Genomic DNA, 24,668 nt, shown 5'->3' with positions numbered 1-24,668 from the left:
CACAATCACGTTCAGTGTATTTGGTCGGATGCAAAAATGTGTTCAGAGATGCAGTAAAATGTGAAGAAATGTGAAGTTTGTTCATCAAGACCTCGTACCTAAATGACTAAATAGTGATAGATAATCATGACAAAGTGATCGTATCGCAATGTGTCCTCATACGTTGAGATCTTACCAAAAGTTATTCCTCATTTTTTGTTTGTTTTCCAACGAATGTCCAGCAACATTCGGCAATGTCCGCTTGTTACATGCATACAGTCTTTTCAAAATAAACTTCTGCCTTCACAGGAAACAACTTGGTTATGTTTAGGTGGTCTTCTGGACCAAAGTCCCGTATTTTGTGACCCACCCACCCACCCTGACCTCCTCCCTACACGGCATTTGTCGCTCTTTATTAGGGAAGTTCATAATTAACCGTTTAACCGTTAACCCACATTAAGCATTTTAACCGATTAACGCTATCGGTTAAAACGGTTAAAAGAAATGTTAATAATTAACTCAAAAAGCTGAGCGGCTCAGAGGAGCGGCTCCACCTTAAGAGGCGGAGCTGGAGTTGCAGGATACAGGAAGTCGGCTCCGGTCTCTCCAGCTCGCTTGAGCGGAGCGGAGGAGTTGTAGTTTCATAGCATTTATTCACCGACAAATAAACTGTACACACACTGCTACACCTACGTTCACAGCTAGAACGCCACCAACAAACTCACACTCACCGCCTACACACACACACGGTCTGTTGGAAACTCACTAAAGTTACTCAGACTACGTGTGGCGGCGGCGAGCACGAAGCCTCCGGCAATGGTAGAGATGCTAACATAGCACAAACACACACACTGTTTCTTGGACACTCGCTAAAGTTCCTCCGGGCAGACACACAGCTGACAACCTGCTAAACTAAACTAAATGTGCGGTGGAGACTTTTACTGGGAAAGTGGCTGCATGTCCGCGACACTACACGCAGCATCGTAGCTGCTAAGTTAACGCTCCCAGACGGTGAACTGGGGACTCATAATCGGTTAACAAGGGTCGGTTATCGGTTAAGAACATTTTTAAAAATTAGCATCCCTACTCTTTATACTTCCCGGTTCATGATTACGTGAAAAAAAATGATTTTGTGGGATAAATATGGATTACAGTGAATTACTTTTCGTAAGAATAGCTACGAACTGTGTTTGAGAACAGCCCACGTATCGCCAGTTTATCTAAATCTCTACTCTTTATGGATTTGCTTGAGGAGCTGGATTGTTTGCCGCAATCAGTGGATTTGTACCACACAAGTAAATCTGGGTGGTTCTTTCTTATAGTGATCATTTTGTGAACTTGGACATGTGAATTCTTTTGTCATTGTGTAACAGTAGAAAACTGGCCATTTTATTCAAAGGATAAGATTTATAGTTAAAGTAAACAAGATTGATGACGGTTAAACTGAATGCATTATGTTTGGTACTTTGTGCATGACTGATGTTGCAGTCTCAAGCTTCTTATTTAAAACCAACTGTAAAACATCTGGGGGCGACAATTGACAGCTGTTTGATAATTTAATAAACAGATTGACTGTTTTTCCAGCTTCGTCTTCTGGCTAAAGAAATCATCACCACCTACTTCACGAGGATGTCCGAATTAATTTTGCCACACCACTGTTTGGTGTGGCAACTTCCCGCTACTTTCTCACTAAAGGGCCAGTGTGTGTAGGATTTCGAGGTACGGCCAGCCGCCGTCTGACTTCTGTTGCTCCTAAAGTAGTGTTACTATGGTAAAGGATGACCTCTGAGCGAGGCGAACAGCGTTACCGCGGTTTGTTACTCGGCGGCTCACGTTACCGGAGTCTTGAAAGGGGAGGAGTGAGCTGAGGCTTACTCAGTTGGTTGCAATCTGCAACCACACCACTAGATGCCACTAAATCCTACACACTGTCCCTTTAAATCAGTGGTCTCAAACTCAATTTACCTGGGGGCCGCTGGAGGCAGAGTCTGGGTGAGGCTGGGCCGCATCAGGTATTCCACAAAAAAAGCTTTGTTAAAAAAAAAAACAATCTTCTCAAACGTCATTATTAACAGTTCTTTAACTTGAATGGGTTCTTCTGAACATGAACTGTCCTGAACATGAATGGAACATTGAAGAACATGAACGGTTCTTCTGAACATGGCCTCTATTGCGTCTCCCACTTTTCCTGAAATTGTCTGTGCTCGTCACCAACCTTTCTCTTCACTGCAGGCTTTGAAAAAGACAAGATATATATTCATTCCACTTGGTGTCACTCCGCAATAAAGTTGTGCCTGCTGTGTTTGTGTTGCTCTGCAATTACACCACCAAGCCGCTAGTTGGCGGCGGCGTCTCTATGAGTTTCCTTCTTCTTCTTCTTCTTCTTGTACTACAAACAGAAACTGAGGGAGTTGGAGCTAATAACTGTTGAACCACAGAACTTTTACTGACATTACTGGAACGCCGAAAAGAGAAAATATATCTGAGTGGATTTGTGTGAACAAACATTGAAAAGATGGAGGCAGAGAGAAGTTGAACTTTCTGTGGTTGTCCGGGCTCCTGGCCGCTCAGCATCGCTGAGAGACTGGACCAATCACAGCTGTTGCGGTCTGCGTCGCCGCGACGTGTAGTTACATTTCTGGAGAGGTGCACGTCAGGCTACGGCGTCGATTCAACGCAGAAGTATAAATCAAGCTTTAATCAAGCTTATGCGATGTTACACGGGCGCCGCCACAGTTGTTGTGAAATGTTTCTCTGCTTGCATCAAGCCCGGCCGATTGCCCGCCCCCGGGAGCCATATACCCCACTGTGATTGGTAGGTTCGTTCAGCTCGGGCTCGCGCAACAAAGGGACCTTCCACGGCAAACTGCCATTCACATAAAACTCGCGGGCCGAGGGCGCCTGGTTAGCTCAGTTGGTAGAGCGGGCGCCCATGTAACAAGACTTGGTCCTGACCGCGGCGGCCGGGGTTCGAATCCGCCCTTTCCGCATCCACTCTCTCTCTCCCCCCTTTCCAAGACTCTATCCACTGTCAAAAACTTTATAAAAAAAAAAAAAAAAAAAATTTGCGGGCCGCACTAACATTAAACTTTCATATCAAGGTGGGGGCCACAAAATATCGTCTTGCGGGCCGCAATTGGCCCGCGGGCCGCGAGTTTGAGACCCCTGCTTTAAATGGTGTGAAAGTTAACACGACCACAAGAGGACACTTCTAACAAAGCCTTTCCACAAATAAAGAATGCTGTTGAAGTTTAGGTGAGGACACTTTGTTAGGAAATGTAATCAGTCCAGGTATAGACAACAAATGTAAAAAGCAAGGGCTTATGGGTAGACAGTAGCAGAGCTTACAAAGTTTAGCATGACAAAACAAAGTCTGTACCGATGCTCGTTTTCAAACAATTCTGAGAGCTGGATTATCCTCCCACGCTGAGCATATGTGAAACGAGACATCATTCAGCAGCCTGATCTGCCTCAAATGAGCCCCGTAAAATCCACTTCTCCGAAACACAACGACGAAGACTCAATTCTGAGGATGAAAACAAAATGTGATGCGGCAGCGGCGATGAGTCAGTGTTTAAGGTTTGGATTCCGTTCAACCTCACAATCAGAATCATTATCCCCCGGACGGAGTAGAGTCTCCTTGGTGTGATAATGAATGACGAGGCCAGCAGAGTGAGCCTTGGCCCGGCCCGGCCCGGCTTCACCTCCCCGCCTTTTTAAACAAAACGCAAGATGACTCATCATACGTTTGTCACAGCTTCCTGGCTCCCTCTCGGCTGCTTCAGAAAACTCCTCTGATGGGCCCATGATTTATTGAACACATGCTGATGTATTTTGCATTAAAACAGCCTAAATGCTTCAGTGCACTTCACTGGTAGGAAAGGCTCCTCCAGCAGAGACGTAGGATGTGTTATCCTCTCTGAGCACCAGCAGGTTTGTTTTGCTGAAACGGCCGAGTTGCAGATTGAAAGCAGGCAGGAAAATGTTTCGGTAAATGTTGGACAAGAATACAAATCGTCTTTCTTGACAGCTGCGATATATGAAACCAATAAAAAGGTAAATTCAGTGAACTCTCGTTAGCGTGAAACAACAACAGCCCGTTTTAATTCATAACCACAGAGGATTTCATCATTGTAGAATTATCTGATACCAAGCAGATTAATTCTGCATAATCTACCCGACGTGAAAATCCTGCCCCTGAGGACGTAAACCAAGAACCGATAAAAAAACAGATCTGGCCTCGGAGATGGAATTATATCCTCAAAGATCACACAAGTCGCACATAATCCTGCGCCGCGGGCCGGTGCCCCTAACTCATTATTGATGAATTAATGTGTGCTTTTGCTAAAACCTATTAAACTGTATTAATATAAGAAGAAGAGAAAAATGTTTTAAAAGCGGAGGAGTGACTGCTAGTGACCCACCATCTCATTTGCAGTAATGGGGGAGAGTATGGCACGGCACTAAGTGGAGTGTTGTCGAGGTCAGCAGAGATGTAATGAACTATTCCTGGTTCTGTTTAAAGGATCAATAGGGATTCATCACACGGCCACACTGTGCTCAGCAAAAAAGGACGAGGATGCAGCAGAGTTAAAGACAACCAAAAAAACAACAATCAATACCCCCCCGATGCTTGGAGGACACACCAGCCTCTGCATGACTGGAGGGGAGAGGGAGGGATGGAAACAACAACAGTCCGGGCACTGTCTGAGAAGTTGAAACGGCCCTTCAGCTCTAGTTTGCAGCGAGCTGTGTGTGTGTCCTCCAGCAAACATCAGCTGCCATGACATCAGACTACAGGAGAGAGAGATGGATGGAGATGGAGGGTGGTGGTGGAGGGTGGAGGGGGGGGGGCATGCCAGTGCAGCTGCTGCAGTCATCTCTGCCAGACACCTGCCTGGGCGGCGGGTGTAAACAGAGTATATGCAGCCCCGCAGCGCTCTCCTCTCTCCTATTTTCACCTCACACACACTCACGCCAAGAGCAGAATACGTAGGTAGATGACACAAGAAAAAAAGAAAGGAGAAGTGAAAGCCCTACCGGCAGAGAGAGGCAGCCCGGGACACAGTCGACGCTGGCAGGATGAAAGCGAAGCAGCATCCTTCCACCTCCAGCTCCAGAGAGAGAGAGACGGCTCGGGCCCTCTCCTCCACACCTCTCTCTCTCTATGTGCCTCCTGTGTTCTCTGAGCCTCTCTCTCCCAACCCCTCTGTCACTCTCTCCACACGACTCTCTCGGCCCCTCCCCTCTTCTCTCTCTCTCTCTCTCCTCCCCTCTCGGCAGAGTTGTGTGTCCAGCCCGATGCAGCCCGGCGAGTGGCGGTGCTGCAAGGTCAAGGTTTGTCTCTGCACACAGTCGGAGTCAGTGAAACTCAGGAGGAGTGTGCAGCTTTTTAATTCAGTCATTTCACAGACTGGCTATTTCCTCGCCTCGGGGGTGAAGGTGTGGTAATTAATGAGATGAGCTGCTCCGAGTTTGATTGCAGGGGGAAAATGTGCAGACTTCTTTGGCAAGTGAGGTGGAAAATAATAAAACATGAGGGTAAATTATGAGTGTGACAAACAAGCACCAGTGCAGACAAAAATCAATCCGGCTATTGAGAAAAGGTTGACTTTCTGCTGTTCTGCTTCTTCTTCCTTAAAAAGGCCCAGTCGTCAGATAACAGAAGCATTTAAGCACAAGTGGTGGCAATTGTAATTATAAGATATCTTATAACAATAACATAGCTGACTTAAAGCTTCAGTAGGCAGTATATATTTTTGGCATCATTGGGCAAAAATTCCATAATAACCTTTCAGCATACTGTAATTCAAGTGTTCTGAGAGAAAACTAGACTTCTGCTCCTCCTCATGGCTCTGTTTTCAGACTTTACAACATCTAGCCCGTGACGGGAGACTTTGACCAATCACAGGTCATTTCAGAGAGAGAGCGTTCCTATTGGCTGTGCTCCGGTCATGTGACCAGAACTTGGCGTTCCTTCACCAGATTTCTACAATGGCGTCGGCGTCATAAACTTTCTCATGTTACAGCTAAACCATGCACTACAAGATGATTCTGAGAACACCTGAGGAGAGAAATAGACATTAACGTAACAGAATATTGATTCATATTTGATCAGCGCTGCCTAGTTTGACCATTTGGTCGGAGTTCAGAGTGATTGACAGCCGGCTCTCATAGACGGCAGCTGGACAGCAGACCTCAGATCAGCTCTGACTGCTTGTTCTCCGGTCTGTGAAATCTTGCAGATGCCGCTAGAAGCATGAATACTTTACGTTTGAAACTGAGTAATGATCTAAATATTGTATATTTGTGACATCACAAATGGACAGAAATCCTGACGGCTTGTTTCAAAAGCTCCGTTTCTGAATACGGACTGTGTGTATTTCTCCATGGATTGAGCGTTTTGATACTTTAACAGAATTTATAGAGCACTTAAACCGGCTTTATGATATAAAAGACAAGAAAATCTCACTTCTTACAATTTGGGACCTTTAAGATTTCAGCTCAAATGGTGTGTTGGTTTTGGTTTTGGTTTAATTTTGACACAACTGCCAGCACGATGCCTGAAATTTGGTACCAAATACCAAAATTATACTTTAGGTGATACCTCACTTTGAGAAACAGAAACACGTTTTTAGCCACAGAAACGGCGTCGCTTTAGGGACGGCGATGTCTGTCTGTCAGTCGGTCGAACACTTTCATCCAGACTGAAATATCTCAACGACCGTTGGAAGCATTGCCAGACATTCATGTCCTCCTCAGGACCGACTATAACAACCAAAATAGACCAAAATTACACCTTGGTTTATGACCAAATACCTGCAGATATGATGACATTCCCAACAGCCTCAGATGTGTTTAGTGTTTGCATACTAACACACTAAACTCAGATGATGAACCTGCTAAACATTGGCATATTAGCATTGTCACTCTAAGGATGTTAGCATACTGATGTTAGCATTTAGCTCAAATCACAGCTGTGCCTAAGTCAATACAGCCTCAGAGCTTGTGCGACTGTAGACTCGTAGTCATGTTTCCATTGACAAAAGTCAAAGTTAACAGATATTAAATGTTGTCTAAACCACAGCAGCCAAACAAGAACGTATAAGTAAACAAGATTACATATCTGAGCAGACATTCAATGGTAACTTGTGTTACTTTGTTGGACAGTTTTTGATACTTGGGACTACAGATTCAAGAATACAGATGCTCCTCTTTCTATCAAACTGATGCAGAGATGCTCTATCAGGATTTCTGCCGGTGTATTTTGAGCCTGTCGGGCCTAAGCAGCGGGGAATTTTAATGTATATTCAAGATGTTCTTTAAATCAAAATGTGTTACACAAGTAGCCACTAAAACTTGTAGGTTGTGTGCGTAACGTTACGTAACGAGTATGAAGTTATCAGTAACGTTGTACTGTAGCTGTGAACGTAGCAGTGGAGTATGTGTACAGTTTATTTGTCACTGAATAAATTATACAACTCCTCAAGACCCGAGACAAGTTCCTGTGTCTTTCTTGTCAAGTTTGGCCGAAGCTCACTTGAGGTGGACCTGCTATTCTCATTTCAGCGACAAGCCACTTGTTTTGTACACAGATATGTCTGGAAGGTGTGAAAAAATAGATACCACTCAACCCTAACAGACACATATTGGTCGGCACCATACAAGTATTGAGGTTATCTTGATATGACATGGCTCCTGTAACCGACTGAGACCCACTGCTACAACAACACGGCAGCACAGCGTTGATATGAAGCTTCTTATTTGCTAAAAATGCTAACTTTGTGATCTTAAACATTGTTGAAACTGTAAAGACAAGCTGGTAATTAAGAATGCTCCACTGAATCTGACAATAGCAGGAAGTTAAACCAACCAAGCACACAGAGAATTGTTACAGTGAAGACCAGCAGGCCCTCGGAGGATAAGACTTACTGTTGCGACTGTAAACTGCAGCTGGCACGGAGCGGCATTAATATCCCGATCGAGCCTCTCTATCCACCTGGGAGGAAGTCTGCCAGGGGTCCTGCCCCCTTCTAACTCTGGCACACTCACGGGCCTGTCGCCACGACGACTGATGTGGTAGCGCGACTGTCGGCGGTTGCCAAAAAAAGGGACAAACGGAGAGACAAAAGGGAGAGAGTGGAGACTAGTTCGCTGTGCTCGTACCACAGGGCCTATAGGATTACCGGTAATGGGATTTCCCTCTAATGGCTTCTTCTGACAGGTGGTGTCCCCGTTTAGCTCCATGGCTATAAAAACATCAGCGAGGTTTAAAGCTTTCCTCGCCGGTCCCCGTGCTGCAAAAAATATCCATCTTAGCAAGAGTGTGGAAAGTCTGTCTCTACAGCGTGCACAAAAACGTCCTGCAAACAAGTGATACTTTAAAGTAAAGCAGACTACTTTAAGATTATTTCCTCCAATAGCATCGTTAGAAACAAGCAACATTTGACATTTTACTATTAAATTTGAAGATAAAATGAGTGATTGTAACCAAATTCTTGCCAAATTGTTAAAAAAAATGCCTACAAATAAAAGCAACGCAAGTCCTCCCGTTCATTTTGAATGAAGGTAGTGCAAAAAGCAGCGGCCTTAAGTGAAAAAGTAGAAAGAGAATCAACTTGCAGCCATGCCGACATCACGCTGAGGTGGCCGTCACGTAACCAGCGAGTCGGTGAGAGAGTACAGTAAACATCCCTGGGGTGTCGGAAACGTGTGGCGTATCCTGACAAGTTTACATGATGACTTTGATATGTAAAATCAGTCAGCTGCAGCTTTAAACTTAAATGCAACCCTGTTGTTTGCATTTGATCATCATGGTGCTTTTGACACTAAACAAGAAGGAACAATTGCAGCAAACAGAGCTGTAACTTCCCTCAACATGATAATCCGACCAGTTCCCTCTCTACTGAACTCTCTCTCTCTCTCACAGTCTATATATCTTACAGAGGAACTAATATTCGGAGGCGGTTTGAACCTTGCAGCCACCGCAGGCCTCGCTGGATTGATTGAGGTTAAGCACCTCATGTTCAACAGCATCTGAGTGGTGGTTTCTTCCAGCGGAGGACAAGGACACAGTGAAGGGAAACTCCTCATGAGCGGCTCTAACGTGTCCTCTACCACTTCTTTATCACCGTGTCTCTCTTCACTCTTGCAAATTCAATAAAAATACGCATTGTTTAGCTTCAGAGGAAAGGGCAGAAAAATAAGGGAGGGAGGGAGGGAGGGAGGGAGACAGAGAAAGACAACAATAGCTAGAGGCACGTCATAACGTAATGATGCTAATGAGGATAAAGCAGCTTGCTACCTTTTCTCAATAAGCCTCTGAAAGCAGGACAGCTTGTGACATCACAGGGATCAGCAGCACCGTTTCACACCTTGCAACATGAAGCAGCGTGTTAATGCTGCGCAGACGGACACTAACTAAACCGGAGCAGAGTTACGGGGGAACTTTTGGCCCCTTTACGTGTTATTTGACTCCTTTATAATGAAACATTTTAAAGGGAAGAGAAGCAGTTCCTCCTGGTTTTAAGGTGGTAGTTATCACTTTACACCCGAGAGGCATTTCCTAAATGCTTGCACTTCTCTTTTTTTTATTGAATAAAACCCTTTCAGTAATAAAACGCTGAACATTCCTCATTACAGGATATTTTCTGACAGGCTGAATAGTCATCACATCATCGCTATGTCAGATATAAACTCAGCACTCACACGACACGTCTTATCAATACATCAGACTGTGGTTAATAAGTCACTGTGTGGAGAAAAGAAGCTGCCAGTCACTGCTTTTGTGTTGTAAAACGTTGTAAAGCAATTTTGATTTTAGAGGAGAAACAGATTAGAGCTGTGTGCACTCAGCTGAGAAAAGATTTCAGAGCTTACAGGAGTCTGAGTGAACGAAAACCTGGAGTTTATTTTAGGAAGGAAAGGAGCGAGAAGAGGAACTATGACAATTCAAAAGCTAAGTTCAGTAAAACAGTGATTCTCAAAGTGGGGTTCGGGGACCCCGAGTGGTCCGTGGAACTCTGTCAGGGGGTCTGCTTTAAATTATAAAATTGTGCTGTATCATTAAAAAGTGCATGTCTAGAGATGGGGACCATTTGCACCAATAAAACAAACTCACAATCATGTTATCTTTGAGCCAACAGAAACTCTGATATGATTGCGACACACAGCATTATTTTTAAGTTGAAACACTGAAAGTCAGCTTTAGACTTATGAATTTAAATATCTTGATTTATAAGGACTATACTAGTCTTTCTACTGTTCATTTTCTGAGTTTAACAGTATTTATAAAGCACTTAAACCTGCTCTATGATATAAAATACATGAAAATCTCACTTTTTACAATATGGGACCTTTAAGACGTGTATGTTTGTGACATCACAACTAGTTTAGAAGACTAGTATAGTACTAGAAGACTAGTAACTCAAAGACTAGTAATCATTGGATGAATAAACAACACAAATGTAATGTGGAAACTTGAAACCTCACATACACCGAGGAAAGACTTCTCAGTGAAGTAGGACACATCTGGTGTCAAGCAGTTCAACTTTTGTAATAACAATTATTTGCATATTCATAGATTATTTTGCAATGAGAGGTGAAGACTAGGATTTTTTTTTTTTACTAACCAGTTTAACTTTTTTGTTAACCAAATCCGACACAAATTGTTATTCAAAGCGTATTTTTTATATCTTAAAACATGACTTTAAATGTTTTGTATGTGAATAGTCAACTCAGTTTTTGTGCATGATCCATGTTTTAAAAAATATATTTCTAATAATATAATTCACAGAGCGGGAGGAAACAGCCGCAACAGCTCAGTTTAAACCCCAAGTCATTTAATTGTGCCACGTAACTGATAGATGAACAAACTAATTAATATGGATAATCAGCTGAATTGGAAGACTGGTAGTTTTATTAATTTAAGCTGCACACCTAAAAGCTTTTGTTTAGAACTTTTTTATATGTGATAATGTTTTTTATATAAATATATAATATATATTTTAAGAAAAATTTGCAGTGTAAAGAATTAGAAAATAACTTGTGCACTGAAATAAAGTATATACAAATTAAATGAAATAGAAATCATGAGTTGTCCAGTCTTTTTCTTTCCTTTCTGTCTGTGATGGTTTGTGACCAGTAGAGGGCGTCATCATTCCAGCGTTCAGCTTCTCTCCAGCTCAGGATCATGAGGAGACCTCTGATATTCAGCTGCCAACAATATGATGAAAATTAGCTGAGCAACCAGCAGATATTTGGCACATGTGACTCTCACATCTTCCAAAAGAACACAAAACAAACACCTGCCACCTCTCTCTTCACACATGTCCTTCCCCTCCGGCTCAGGACATATTGCCTGATGTCGTCCTCCGGCCTGAGCCAGAAATTATAATTGGGGTTGAAGATGCATTCAGATGAGGTGGAAACAGATTTTTTTTTTCTCCTCTCTTTTGACCAAAGCATTGTCTCCCGTAATTCTGACGTCTCTCTTTTTCTTCTCCCACCAATTAGAAGCAGGCACCCTGAGTGAGGGGGAGGAGAGAGAGGCCGGGCCATCTCCATCAGCCTGCTAACCACTCAGGGGAGCTCATTAGAGCGGCCCGCAGCCCAGAGGCTCGGTGTTGTGTTGGCACTACTTCTGACGCCGCGTCAGTACCACCGCCTTCAGCGCCACTAAGAGAAAAAGAGCCGGAGTGAGAGAAAAGCAAGAGAGCAGCTTTCAACTGCATCTCCTGACAGCCTGTCACAACACCAAGGTGTCCAGATGTAACAAGTGCTCTGAAAAACAACGTCCATGAGAGACGTCTCATGAAACGGCTCTCTCTCTTTTAGAGCGGCCTCCTGGATCCTCTAATTGAATCAAGGGGTTTTTCATTCAAAGAATAAAAGCAGCTCAGGGCTGATTGTGGCGACCCGAATCTCAGAAGACACTTCACGAACAGCAGGTTGATGTAATCACTCCGGCACTGATAGGAACGAAACGTCGCCGCCTCAGAAGAACACCTCCGTACAGATTCAGACATGCAGCTCTACAGCAGCGAGAATCTGAGGCGCATCCTTGACAGTGAAATCTTGCCGAAGTCTGTGATGTCAGGACGCGAAGCCTCCGCGGGGAGAAGACGAGAGCCCCGTCTCTGCTACGCCAGGGCTTTTGTCAAAACATTTAAGCGTATGCTCTCTCATATGTGTGCTAACAGCAGGCTCCAGAGCTCAGCCTCGATCACATGGCACACATCCTCTTTCACTTCAGCAAGATGCTCGGGTTGGTACCGGCACGCTCTGGGGTTGGCTGGCATGGCGAGCACTGAAGTACTGCTGCACAAAGAGCTGTCGAGATGCCGCGGCGGATGACTACAGTAGGTGCTGGATGGGGTCCACTGAATCACCGCGGCAACAGACGGCAGATGTTTGTGTGCACAGGCAGAGCGACTTAATGAGTGTTTACTGTCTTGTGCGGAGGAGAGATGTTGGCCTCGTCCTGCTGTCGGGATGCTGAGTGCCACCTCATGGGCCGAGCATCACCGGAAGCATAAATCTGCTTTATTACAACCTGGGCTGCTCGCTGCAGAGGCTCGCCATCTTTCCCGTTAGTTATAATGACATCGTACTCGCCAAGTTAAATACCGAGATCTGGGAACACGGCAAGATTGTTATAAAGAAGTCAGATGGAGCGAGAAACACGAGCTGACAGACAACCAAACCCCCCAAAGTTAAAGGACCGGTGTGTAACATTGAGGGGGATCTATTGGCAGAAATGGAATATAATATTAATTACCATGTTTTCGTAACCTTAGAATGAGCCGTTTATATCTACATAGGGAGCAGGTCCTCTCTTCACGGAGTCCATCATGTTGCACCGCCATGTTTCTACAGTAGCCCAGAACGGACAAACCAAACACCGTTATCTTTTCCTGCTTGGACCGGAGTCGATAACGTCACTTGCTCCTGTCGCCGCCGCTCTCTGTCTCTTGCTTCACTACTCACTTCCCACGTACACACACACACACACACACACACACACACGCACACACACGCACACACACACACACACACACACACACACACACACACACACACACACACACACTACCCACAGGCTCTGCTCCAAATAGCTCTAGAGATTTTGCATCGGCCATCGTAACTCTCCAACACGCTTGGCACACGGGAGAGGCTTCAGTTGGTTGCAATCTCCTCACCTCACCGCTAGACACCGCCTAACTCCGCCAACATTACATTCGCGTCACAGAGCTGAGCATCTGTTTTTCTGAGAGATAAATCCCCTCGTTTAAAGCTGCAGTAGTCAGTATATTTTTGGCATCATTGGGCAAAAATCCCATAATAACCTTTCAGCATATTGTAATTCAAGTGTTCTGAGAGATAACCAGACTTCTGCTCCTCCTCATGGCTCTGTTTTCAGGCCTTAGAACATCTAGCCCGTGACGGGAGACTTTGACCAATCACAGGTCATTTCATTTCTGTGCTCCTGTCAGGTGACCGGAACTTTGCGTTCCTTCATCAGATTTCACAATGGTCACAAACGTACTCATTTTACAGCTAAACCGTGCACTACAAGATGATTCTGAAAACATCTGATGAGAGAAATTTTAACGTAACAGAATATTGATTCATATTTGATCAGCGCTGCCTAGTTTGACCGTTTGGTCGGAGTTCGAGTGATTGACAGCCGGCTCTCATAGACTGAAGTAAGCGTCACCTAGATCCAGCATCTTAAATGTGAGGATTTGCTGGTTCCTTCTTTCTTTTTCTGGTTTTATGTGATAGTACATTTGGTTACACAAAACAAGTCACTTGAAGATGTCACCTTGGCCTTTTGGGAAATGAATCTGTAAATCTGCAGGTACTCCCAGAATCCTCCAACATGAAATATTTCCTATCCAGTTAGCTGGATATAACATCTCTTTGCTAAGATTTACAACACAGGCTAAGATATAAATGAGTTATTTTGTATGATACTATATCAAATATTAAAAAGTAACAACAATATAGATAAGTACACCTGATGACATACAGCTACCTTCTTTGTTTGGATTAGGAGTTACAAGTTCCGGGTACAATCTTTGTTTAAATCCTGCAGCGGACGGAGTATTGTTTAATTCTGGAAATACCTTCAAATAGGGTTTTTCAAAGTTAGTTGGGTATTTATTCTTCAGAATCACAGACTCGTAGCTCTGTGGCTAGTATTTAACGGCAACACGTGAGAAGCACAAATCACTGCACTGGTCCCAGATTTCAGCAATTGCTTTGGCAAGTATACGTATTTACAAAAATAAACTACAAAAATAAACCCAAGTTGTAATAAAAGACGCGGCGCACCACCTCATATGTGGGACTCCCCAGCCTGCCGTGTGTCGCTCACACCCTCCAGCTGGCTGTTAACGAGGGTCTTTTGGCACAGAGAAGTACTCGTATCGGTACTCGGTATCGGTGAGTACCCAAATGGAAGTACTTGTATTCGGTCTGAAAAAAGTGGTATCTGTGCATCCCTAAAAATGAAAGGTGCAGTTCAACCCGCTCTGCACAACGTGATTGGTCAATGCCTTTATTCGCGGTGCAAAAGCTCAGAAAATCAGCTTTTTCCGCCGCATAATATTTACGTTCTGTGTGAAAGTACTCCTCGCAAAAACAACAGTCCAAAAAGAAATATATTCAAGCGTGAATTAATCTAAAAAAACTGCCATTTCCACATAAACATACAGAACCAAGCATAACCAAGCACAGCAGCTGGTGTTTACAACACATTTCACACAACACATGTCAGACGTCAGCACAGATAACTCTGAGCATCAGTTAACAGTCTACCAGACACTCTGAAAACATCCACTGTGACTCTGTTTAATCCTCGACAAAATGATGAGCTTGTACAGTCAGATGTTAGACAATCTCACTACACGCCGTGTCACACAGAAACACAATACCAGATACCTTTTGACCATTTCACGAACAATACTTCCAGACTTTCAAGGCATTAAAAAATATCTTACAAAATGCGTTTTTCTTGGGTGAAAACTATCATGAAAGGCTGGCTGACATTTGTGATAACTTTCTTGTCAAACAGTGAAAAAGTACGAGAAACTGCAAAGCTAAGAAAATAGTCAAAGAATTGTTTTGGTGGAGAAAGTCGGTCTTCAAAGGGAGCTCGTATTGATACGCTGTGGGAGCTCATTCCTACCGAGCAACTCTTGTCACTGTGACTTGATAGAGGGGATCAGATGAAAGCCGTCGGCATGAAGGAGAAACACAACAACGTGATTGTTAGCGGCTCTTTGAGGAATTGTTGTTTTCGAGCCAGAAGAGAAAGAGAGAGAACGAGAGCAGGGTAAAGGCATGTTAAGATAAAGCAAAAGATATCACACTAACTGGTGGAAAATGCCAGCCGTTATGTCCCCGATGCCCATTATGGTCTCAGTCGTGAGGATAATCTGCTATGAATTCATAATCGGCGTCGTCAAATACTTCATCTGCACAATCCATCAGACAGACAAGAGAGAAATGCACCCATAAAATGTCCCATCTAAACATGCAAATACACACTTGTGAAAACATTACAGACCTCCAAGCGCAATTATCTACACCTGGATCACTCGGCTCCTCAATCAGATATCTGCATGTTCCCCCAGTCTCTCGTATCCAAACCACACCCACGCCCACCGAGCGACATTAAGAGCTAATCAGATGTTAAAAGCCTTTTCATTAGGGCCGGAGGAAGACAGATTGGTGTGTGGGGACCACTGACTGTGCAGCGCCGCTGCCCAGTAATTACCAGCGGTGCACCACCTGCCCCCCAAAATCTCACTGCCATCTCATCCTACGGCTCATAAAACATGCTTCCACACAGCTGTGTGCATCACATCTACTGGCTCATGAATTCTTCTTTCTTAGTATCTATGCATCCTTTTACAGGGAGGGAGTCATTTGGTACGGGGCGATCACCAGTTAACCTCAGTTTTAGGTAGATTGTGGATGCTTCCTGTGTTTTAACCAGACGGCAACCTCCAGGTCTGAGAAGTGAAGTCAATGCTGAAGTGCCTTAAACCTGCATTCTGTCTAACAGCCAGCAGAGGGCGACTCCTCTGGTTGCTAAAAGAAGCCTGATTGTATCTAGTGGAGCGGACAACATCAATTTTTCAGTCAAAATGTGCAAATTGTGATACAAGCACCAAATTTGGCATGATTGCCGAGGGGTCACTAAGCAAATATAAACGATTGGCCACTTGAAAATCAAGGATGAATATCTTGAGCATGGTGATTGCCATATCTGACATGACTGCAAAGCCTCTATGACCATTTATACCTTCGCTGTACAACCTAATGTACAATGTATGTGTGACATGGCCCATTAAACATATGATTAGTGGCGGTGTGGTGTGTGTGTACGGCATGACTGTCGTCTGGATGAGCAGAGGGTGAGAACAGCAGGAAGCACACACCTCCCCTGCCAACACCATCCTCCCTCTTCTAAGTCCCCTCCCTCCTCCCTCCCTCCCATCCTCTCAATCTCCTCCGCATTAATTATGACATTGGCAATAAAGGGAAAGTGTTTAACGGGGAGGAATTGCAAATGAGCAGGAATTGATTGGGCCTTCTCTCAAACTAATTGATTGCAGAGTTCAGCCACGAATAATAAAAGTGGAGGAAGAGGAGGAGGAGGCGATGGAGAGAGGAGGAGAATTAAAGTTGAAGAGAGGTTAAAGGCTGGTCCGTGAATAACTTGCTGGCAATTTGGTTGTAATTTGCGACCGTCGACAAATAAAGAACTACTGTGCTGATGTCTTATTATGCGCTTTTTCTCAGACCTGCACGTATAATAGCATGAATTAATTGGCTAGATTATACTAAACTGGAAGCTGTTAGCATTCTAAACAGACAGGAGTTTACCACAGTGACCGGTTCAGAGACTTAAGGTGTTTTTAAGGGCTTTTTTTGATTTGCATTCGCACCGCAAATAGGAACAAAGTGACGTAAAGCTGGCTGGCGTCGCGGCTCGTTCGCTACGTTTCACAAGCTCTCGTAGCTTTAATATAAGAATAAATAAACACCTCTGTTACTCGCCACAATCGTATAAACGCAAGCAAGATAGACGTCATGAAAGTCCCGGCCGCGATGGAATCGTTTATCCTTCATTGGCTCAGTGATTGTGCTTTGGGCTACTGGGTTAGTCTGTGTGCTACTGGGTTAGTCTTTGTGTTACTGGGTTAGTCTTTGTGCTACTGGGTTAGTCTTTGTGCTACTGGGTTAGGTTTTGTGTTACTGCGTTAGTCTTTGTGATACTGGGTTAGTCTTTGTGCTACTGCGTTAGTCTTTGTGTTACTGCGTTAGTCTTTGTGCTACTGGGTTAGTCTTTGTGCTACTGGGTTAGTCTTTGTGCTGCTGGGTTAGTCTTTGTGTTACTGGGTTAGTCTTTGTGCTACTGGGTTAGTCTTTGTGCTACTGCGTTAGTCTTTGTGTTACTGCGTTAGTCTTTGTGCTACTGGGTTAGTCTTTGTGCTGCTGGGTTAGTCTTTGTGCTACTGGGTTAGTCTTTGTGCTACTGCGTTAGTCTTTGTGTTACTGCGTTAGTCTTTGTGCTACTGGGTTAGTCTTTGTGTTACTGGGTTAGTCTTTGTGCTACTGGGTTAGTCTTTGTGCTACTGCGTTAGTCTTTGTGTTACTGCGTTAGTCTTTGTGCTACTGGGTTAGTCTTTGTGCTGCTGGGTTAGTCTTTGTGCTACTGGGTTAGTCTTTGTGCTACTGGGTTAGTCTTTGGGCTACTGGGTTAGTCTTTGTGCTACTGGGTTAGTCTTTGTGTTACTGGGTTAGCCTTTGTGCTACTGGGTTAGTCTTTGTGCTGCTGGGTTAGTCTTTGTGCTACTGGGTTAGTCTTTGTGCTACTGCGTTAGTCTTTGTGCTACTGGGTTAGTCTTTGTGCTACTGGGTTAGTCTTTGTGTTACTGGGTTAGCCTTTGTGCTACTGGGTTAGTCTTTGTGCTGCTGGGTTAGTCTTTGTGCTACTGGGTTAGTCTTTGTGCTACTGCGTTAGTCTTTGTGCTACTGGGTTAGTCTTTGTGCTACTGCGTTAGTCTTTGTGCTACTGGATTAGTCTTTGTGTTACTGGGTTAGCCTTTGTGCTACTGGGTTAGTCTTTGTGCTACTGGGTTAGTCTTTATGCTACTGCGTTAGTCTTTGTGCTACTGGGTTAGTCTTTGTGTTACTGGGTTAGCCTTTGTGCTACTGGGTTAGTCTTTGTGCTACTGGGTTAGTCTTTATGCTACTGCGTTAGTCTTTGTGCTACTGGGTTAGTCTTTGTGCTACTGGGTTAGTCTTTGTGCTACTGCGTTAGTCTTTGTGCTACTGGGTTAGTCTTTGTGCTACTGGGTTAGTCTTTATGCTAGACCCTCAGAACTATCCCAGCAGTATCTTCGTTTTAAAATCCAAACTCATCCCCATCAACATGCCTCGCCTCCAGCAGTAGAACAGAGATATTCATCTACTGGCTACACTGCAGCTCCTGGCTGATACAATTAAAACAGTGAACACAAAAACCAAGAATAAATACTGCCTGTGATGGATATTTTCCCAGAATGCAAAGCCAAAGGGCGTTGGCGAGTAGCAGGAGGTGTTCCAGGAACCATTAGCCCCCCATTGATTAACTATGGGGCTGCACATTATAATGTGATATAACTGAGCTGCTCTTTGGGTAAATAGACGGCAAACAGTTGGTCATTATTTTCACAGTAATGAATAACAATACTTCCTCTAAATTCATTTTCTTTAGCTGTGTTTGGTAAACTTGTAATGACTTTTATTATTGCCGAAAGCTTTTGGAAGCAATCTGTACACCCATCCATTCTCGTGGTATAAAGATGCTCTAAAGAATTATATTTTAAAATCCTACAACACACTGTTTTGTTTTTAAACTGAAGACAGATCCTTTCCAAATCATTTTAAATGAGAAAAAGACCATCTTGGGTTTCCTTCCCTAAACCCTCTGCTTGACTTGCCGGTGGTTTGGGGCAATGATTTGACTGTAAACAATGATGTTTTTAGGAATAACATATGTGACCAGCCAGATGTTGGCGGCGGGGCATTCTCTGCTCTAATGATGAAAAACCTCCTTCACACTGCTTTTCAGTGGGAATCCACACATGTTGTGTTTTGAGTTAGTTATGCATGCACACAGCCACAATCTGGCAAGCGCTACCTCCAGCTGTTAGGTGGAACTTAACAATCCTTTTCTGAATTTACAAAAGGTGGAGGCGGAACTGTTCCTGAGGAGAAAATAATGGACTTTCCGACGCCATACTGGGAGAAGCACTTTGGAGGAGAAAGGTCAGGGCGAATGTGGCCAATAGCTTCAGATCTGAAGTGGTTGCAGGATACAGTGAGAGCGCCGCTGTGTCTCTAATCCGTCAGAATGCCATTAGGAGGTGGCACATTGCTGTTATCAGAGTCAGGGTGAAGTTGGGTCCGGGGCCAGAGCCGGAGCCGAGCCCCCCCAGGACACCTGACAGCCCCGGGGTCAGAGCCGAGCCGGCCGAGCCGGCCGAGGTGGCGGTGTGATCCGAGGCTCAGGGCCGCCGTGGCCATTAATGTTGGATGAGCTTGGCCTCATCGAAATGCATAAAAGATGAATGAGGACCCAGGTGGCGGAGGCGTCCCTGACCGCCCCCCCGCCACTGTCCGGTCATTATTGACCGGGGTCACCACTGATGCTGGGACCGGCCAATTATAGCACCTGACAGTGATTAAAAAGGACTCAGAGTGCAGCAGTCGCCTGAGCTAAAATGACATCGAAGTTATTACGGTGACAATTATTCTTTGTTATGGCAATTTAAATCCATTACAATTCCACCCGAGCATTTATTGAGAGCAATAAACGAGATCATATTTCTGTCTAACTGAAACATTATGGCTTAATCTCCTAATACTGATGCAGAAATAAAAGTGTCGAGCGCAAGGCAAGCTACAGCATGTCTGAGTGACATTCATATTTACAAGGATTTTCCTCACTGTAAACATGAAAACACAAATAAACCATAGACTGTATATAAGAAGTGGACGTATGAGGCCAGCAAATGGGGTCGTGTTTACCGTGTTTACGAGTTGGGCCCATAAGAACGCCCCCTCATGTCGTATTCACGACCTCAGACCTCTGTGCATAATAAGTTAATATATAGTCATTTTAGCCGTATATTGTTTTTCTTCGTAATTTTATAATATGTCTGAGGAAAATGCTGATATTCCCAACGACCTTGTCTTCTTCCTCTGTCATCATGCCTTTGCATTTCCTGCATTATGTTACCTGCTTGCTAAACTGTTAGCCTCTGTGGCTTTTAGACGCCGACAGTAACGTTAACGTTGTCGTTGCTTAGCAGCGGTGTTCTTCACAACTTAACCACTTGAACGCCAAACATACATTGTGACGTCACCCGTTGGTTCGTGGACTGCCGTTTTGAAGCCTCGAGTTCAGCATTTTGGCAGTCGCCATCTTGGATTTTTGCAACCAAAAGTGACACGAGAGGGCGGAGCTAAGTACAATCGAACGCTGAATAAGACTTTTTTAGGCGACCAAAAATGTTAAAGGGGACATATCGTGCTCATTTTCAGGTTCATACTTGTATTTTGTGTTTCTACTGGAACATGTTTACATGCTTTAATGTTTAAAAAAAAAACTTCATTTTCCTCATCCTGTCTTCCTGAATATACCTGTATTATAACTATATCTGTCTGAAACGCTCCGTTTTAGTGCATTTCAATGGAATTGCAACAGAATTGCGTTGCTAGGCAACAGCTTGGGTCCATGTTTACTTTACTGTCAGCTGATGTTATTCACATCCACTGCAACAGGAAATAAACTGACACATTTAGAATGTTTACGTTTAAAACCGTGAAATGTCTAAATATTGTATATTTGTGACATCACAACGCACAATTTCTGAATACGGGCTGTGTGTATTTCTCCGTATATTGAGTGTTTTGAGAGTTTAACAGTAACCCTAACCTGCTTTATAATATAAAAGACATGAAAATGTTACTTTTTTGCTAAATTAGACCTTTAAGCTGTATTCACACTACGAGCGACAACACAACAGGCTACGAGTCATTTTCAATGGAAGCCGGTGACATTAAAGCTACAAACTGACGCCCAAAACAGACGTGACGCGCTACAAATAAGAGTTGAACTGGTTTCAACTTCTTTCAGCGTTCCAATGACGCGGTGAAGCACCAACCAATCATATGTTTTAGTTTCATCTGTTACATTCTGGCAAAAACAAATGCTGTTAACCAGTTCCCAGTACAATTTAACAACATAACTATGTCAACAAAAGCTTGAGCAACTCTTCAACGGACGTTTTGTTGCTTTTGTCGAACGTAGCATCGCAATTAACTTTCTAACTAAAAACGCATTGACTTCCAGACGAGGGTACAGGAAGTGCTAGAAATGCTAACTCAGTTCCGGGTTTTAGGACTCATTCCTGTAGCACTCTATATAAACGGATTTCTTTTAGCAACCAGAGGAGTCGCCCCCTGCTGGCTGTTAGGAAGAATGCAGGATTAAGGCACTTCAGCATCAGCTTCACTTCTCAGACGTCGGAGGTTGCTGCCTGGAATAAACACACTGCAGACCTACCGAGAGTCCGGGACGGAGAGAGCTCACATTACAGGTGGAAACAAGACACTGCAACACTGAAATATTTATAACAGCAGATTACAATAACAACGTGCGTGCAGAGACACACACAGTCAAGGTGAATCAGCTTTTAGATAACAAGACCAGATCTGATACCCCTACTAACCACGATGAAAAGAATTCCTCACCTACTGATGACCCTACAGTGTGACATTGCTGAGGAATGGCAGCTGAAATAAAGTGACCTTGTAGTCAGTTGAACACAGATTGTCCGGTTCACTGATACATGTCCCAACACAACAGGGAGGAGAGGAGACGGCGAGTATAAAAAAAAGTCATTCACGTGATTCCTGGTGTCTAATAATAATCTGAGTCCAGCTGACCGTCAGTGAATCAGACCCACACTCACCACACGTCTTCAGCTCTCCCCTCGCTGCTCTCTTTGCCTCTGTGATGTCTTAAAGAGCGTCTCCGCCTCCTGTCAGGTGTGCTACGGCGGAGATACTGCTGCCGCTCTCAGCTACAGTACGGAGGGAGAGCGCCGTGCCGACATCTGACTGACTGTTTACACGAGGAGCTCAGGCTCTCTGATTCCACCCCCCTGCTGGAGCAATGACTTTTACCTTTAAAGCTAGGTCATTCCTGCTTCTCAACACAGAAGAAGGAGTCCAGGAGTAGATCTGGATATAATGCACTACACATCTGCTGCGTTTGCTCGCTTGCCAGGAAGCCGCGCGGCGCCGGGATAGTCGTCGAGACGACAGCAGGCGATTTGTTGTCGGGTTCAGCAGAGATACTGTACTTCCTCTTCCTCGGGGGGGAAAGCACAGACAAACAGACACGTAGGTCACCTCAAACCTGCAGCTTTAACTCCAGTCTCTGAGTTAAATAAATAATACCCTGCTCTGAGCTCCTTCTGCCTCCAGTAGAAACAGCCAGATCAGGTTCCCCTCGGCCTCTACTGTTTCACTGGCAAACCTTTTTAAAGGGCCTGCAAATACAGTTCAAATAGAGCATGGGCAGCCTCTGCTGTAACGCCGGGCTCTTTAAAGAGAATTTATTACAAAACAGCTCCAGCAAAGCAGGTTGAATTCCCACCAGATCGTGAACAGCACACACACACACACACACACACACACACACACACACAGATGGGGTTGGTTGGTATGAAGTGAAGCATTAGCTGGGAGAGAAAACAGAGTAGCAGCAGGGTCAGAGGAGGAGAGTTATTGAGGTATGACTGCTGTCTTCAGGAATGTACTGCAGGCAGACGACACCGCCGCCGTCTTCTCCGGCTCAGAGAGGAGAGGAGGAGTGCTATCAGAGGGTCAATCTGTCAGTCTCAACAATAACACTGGTGAAATGCCTTTAGTGTGTACAGCAGGCAGAGAACAGTAGCCCTGCTTCCTGGAGCTGCCTGAGTGATGGCGTCCAACGTGAACAACACATTTCAACCTACTGGATTTGTATTCCTGTCTGTGCTCTTCTCACTGGTTTGAAGAATCAGAACCTGAGTCTGGTGGTAGTCGACGCCACTGTCAGTCAAATCTGATCAAACCACACCATCACAGCCCGGTCGCACCTCTCTGAATCATCGCACGCAACTCCGATTTGTCCAGCTATTCAGGACTCAACAACAACGATTGCCAGTAAATCGAGCAACTCACTCGCCCAAATGGGCGTATTATCATATGTTTGTTATTAAAGGAACTCTATGTAAGAATCAGAAATGTCTTGTTAACAGCTTCAAAGCACAATATCACTCTATATTTCAGCTGCTTGGCAGTAATGTTAGCTGACCAGACCAAGGTCTCTCCATGAATCAATGCTGATCCTAGTGTTGGCTTTTCCTGTGTTAATTCTCCACTAAGAATAAGGCCTTCTCCCCGCAGAGATGGCAGCCAGTGATAAACGGCCAGCGCCGGTCTTATCGTCACCTCTACACTTGGAGCTCAGGAAACCAATAAAGATGGCCCGCGGCGTCCCCCGCACGGTCTTAACAGCCCCCGTGAGCCCGCCGCCGCCACCTGGGGGGACTGCCGTCCGTGTAATTGCAGCTATTGTGAGGCGGCGAGGAGCCAGCTGAGGTCTGAGCGGGAGTGATGAGAGGAAAGAGGAGGAGGTTCCTGTACATTATGTCCTCACGTGGCTCACATTAGACACTGATCGATGGCTATCTCCCTCAGCTGCAGGCCTCTCCCACTGGAGACAGAAGCTTAAAGCTCGAGGTGAGACTCACTGACTGCTCCTTTTAGCCCGTCCTGTCAAGGAAGAGCTGTCACATGCTGGTAGATTTACAGAGATATAAAACAGAGAAAAAGGAACCAAAAAGAGTTTGGCATTTTCCTTGATAGATGATCAGTTATTAAAATAGATGCAGATTCATTTACTGTTAGTCACTTAAAGGGACTGTTTGTAAGAATCAGAATGTCTCGTTAACAGCTTCACCTGTGGCCGTCAAGTCAACAACAGTCAGCGTCAGGCGCACGCTTGTGCTCGGTCTAAATAGACATGAACGAGCATCGCTCAACACAGTGAGGAGACACACGTCAGCTAAAAGCACAATATCACTCTATATTTCAGCTGCTTGGCAGTAATGTTAGCTGACCAGACCAAGGTCTCTCCATGAATCAATGCTGATCCTAGTGTTGGCTTTTCCCGCCTCAGCCTCCCGACCGCGGCCGGAGGGAACGGGGGAGACGATAACGTTTCTCTCTGCGGAGCCCCGTCACTTCACAAGACACGGGAAACCTCTGTTGGTCTGGAGGAGCTGCAGCAGTTATTTCTGCACAAACGTCCACTGAACATTCACTAGATATTCTCAGAGCTAAACTAACTCTTCTGCAGTGTGGAGTGAGCAGCATGCACGTGAGAGGTGGAGAGAGAGAGAGAGAAGGAGCACGGTGTGTGAGTGAAGGCAGGCAGAGGAGCAGAGGAGCAGAGTACAGCAGAGACTCCGGTCCTGGAGACCAAAGCTACGGTCTTCCCCGCGTCCTCCGACCGCGGCCAACACTGTTTAACAGCTTCACTAGATACAACCAAGAGGTTTTGGTGCTTC

At 44.7% G+C, this 24,668-nt stretch overlaps 1 protein-coding gene across 14 annotated transcripts in view; it reads right to left on the bottom strand.

Moving 5' to 3' along the window:
- Nucleotides 1–24,668, bottom strand: part of iqsec1b (IQ motif and Sec7 domain ArfGEF 1b) — a 224,462-nt gene that overhangs the window by 49,881 nt on the left and 149,913 nt on the right. The window contains exon 1 of one of the 14 annotated variants that reach the window (XM_074630656.1): nucleotides 22,020–22,172. The exons of 11 other annotated variants lie outside the window; for them this stretch is intronic. Coding sequence is in view for 1 of the 3 variants with exons in the window: in XM_074630137.1 (XP_074486238.1) it covers nucleotides 7,912–7,949 (38 nt within the window). In the remaining 2 variants the exon portion in view is untranslated. Of the gene's footprint in view, nucleotides 1–5,019; nucleotides 5,180–7,911; nucleotides 8,132–22,019; nucleotides 22,173–24,668 lie in introns of those variants that run through there. 2 more of the 14 variants (XM_074630137.1, XM_074630409.1) reach the window with 2 other exon arrangements.

This window comes from Sebastes fasciatus, chromosome 1 (genome assembly GCF_043250625.1).
Source record: "Sebastes fasciatus isolate fSebFas1 chromosome 1, fSebFas1.pri, whole genome shotgun sequence".
NCBI classification, from domain to species: domain Eukaryota; kingdom Metazoa; phylum Chordata; class Actinopteri; order Perciformes; family Sebastidae; genus Sebastes; species Sebastes fasciatus.
Note: the sequence above shows the minus strand (reverse complement) of the source record. Positions and strands in the feature narration are given on the sequence as shown.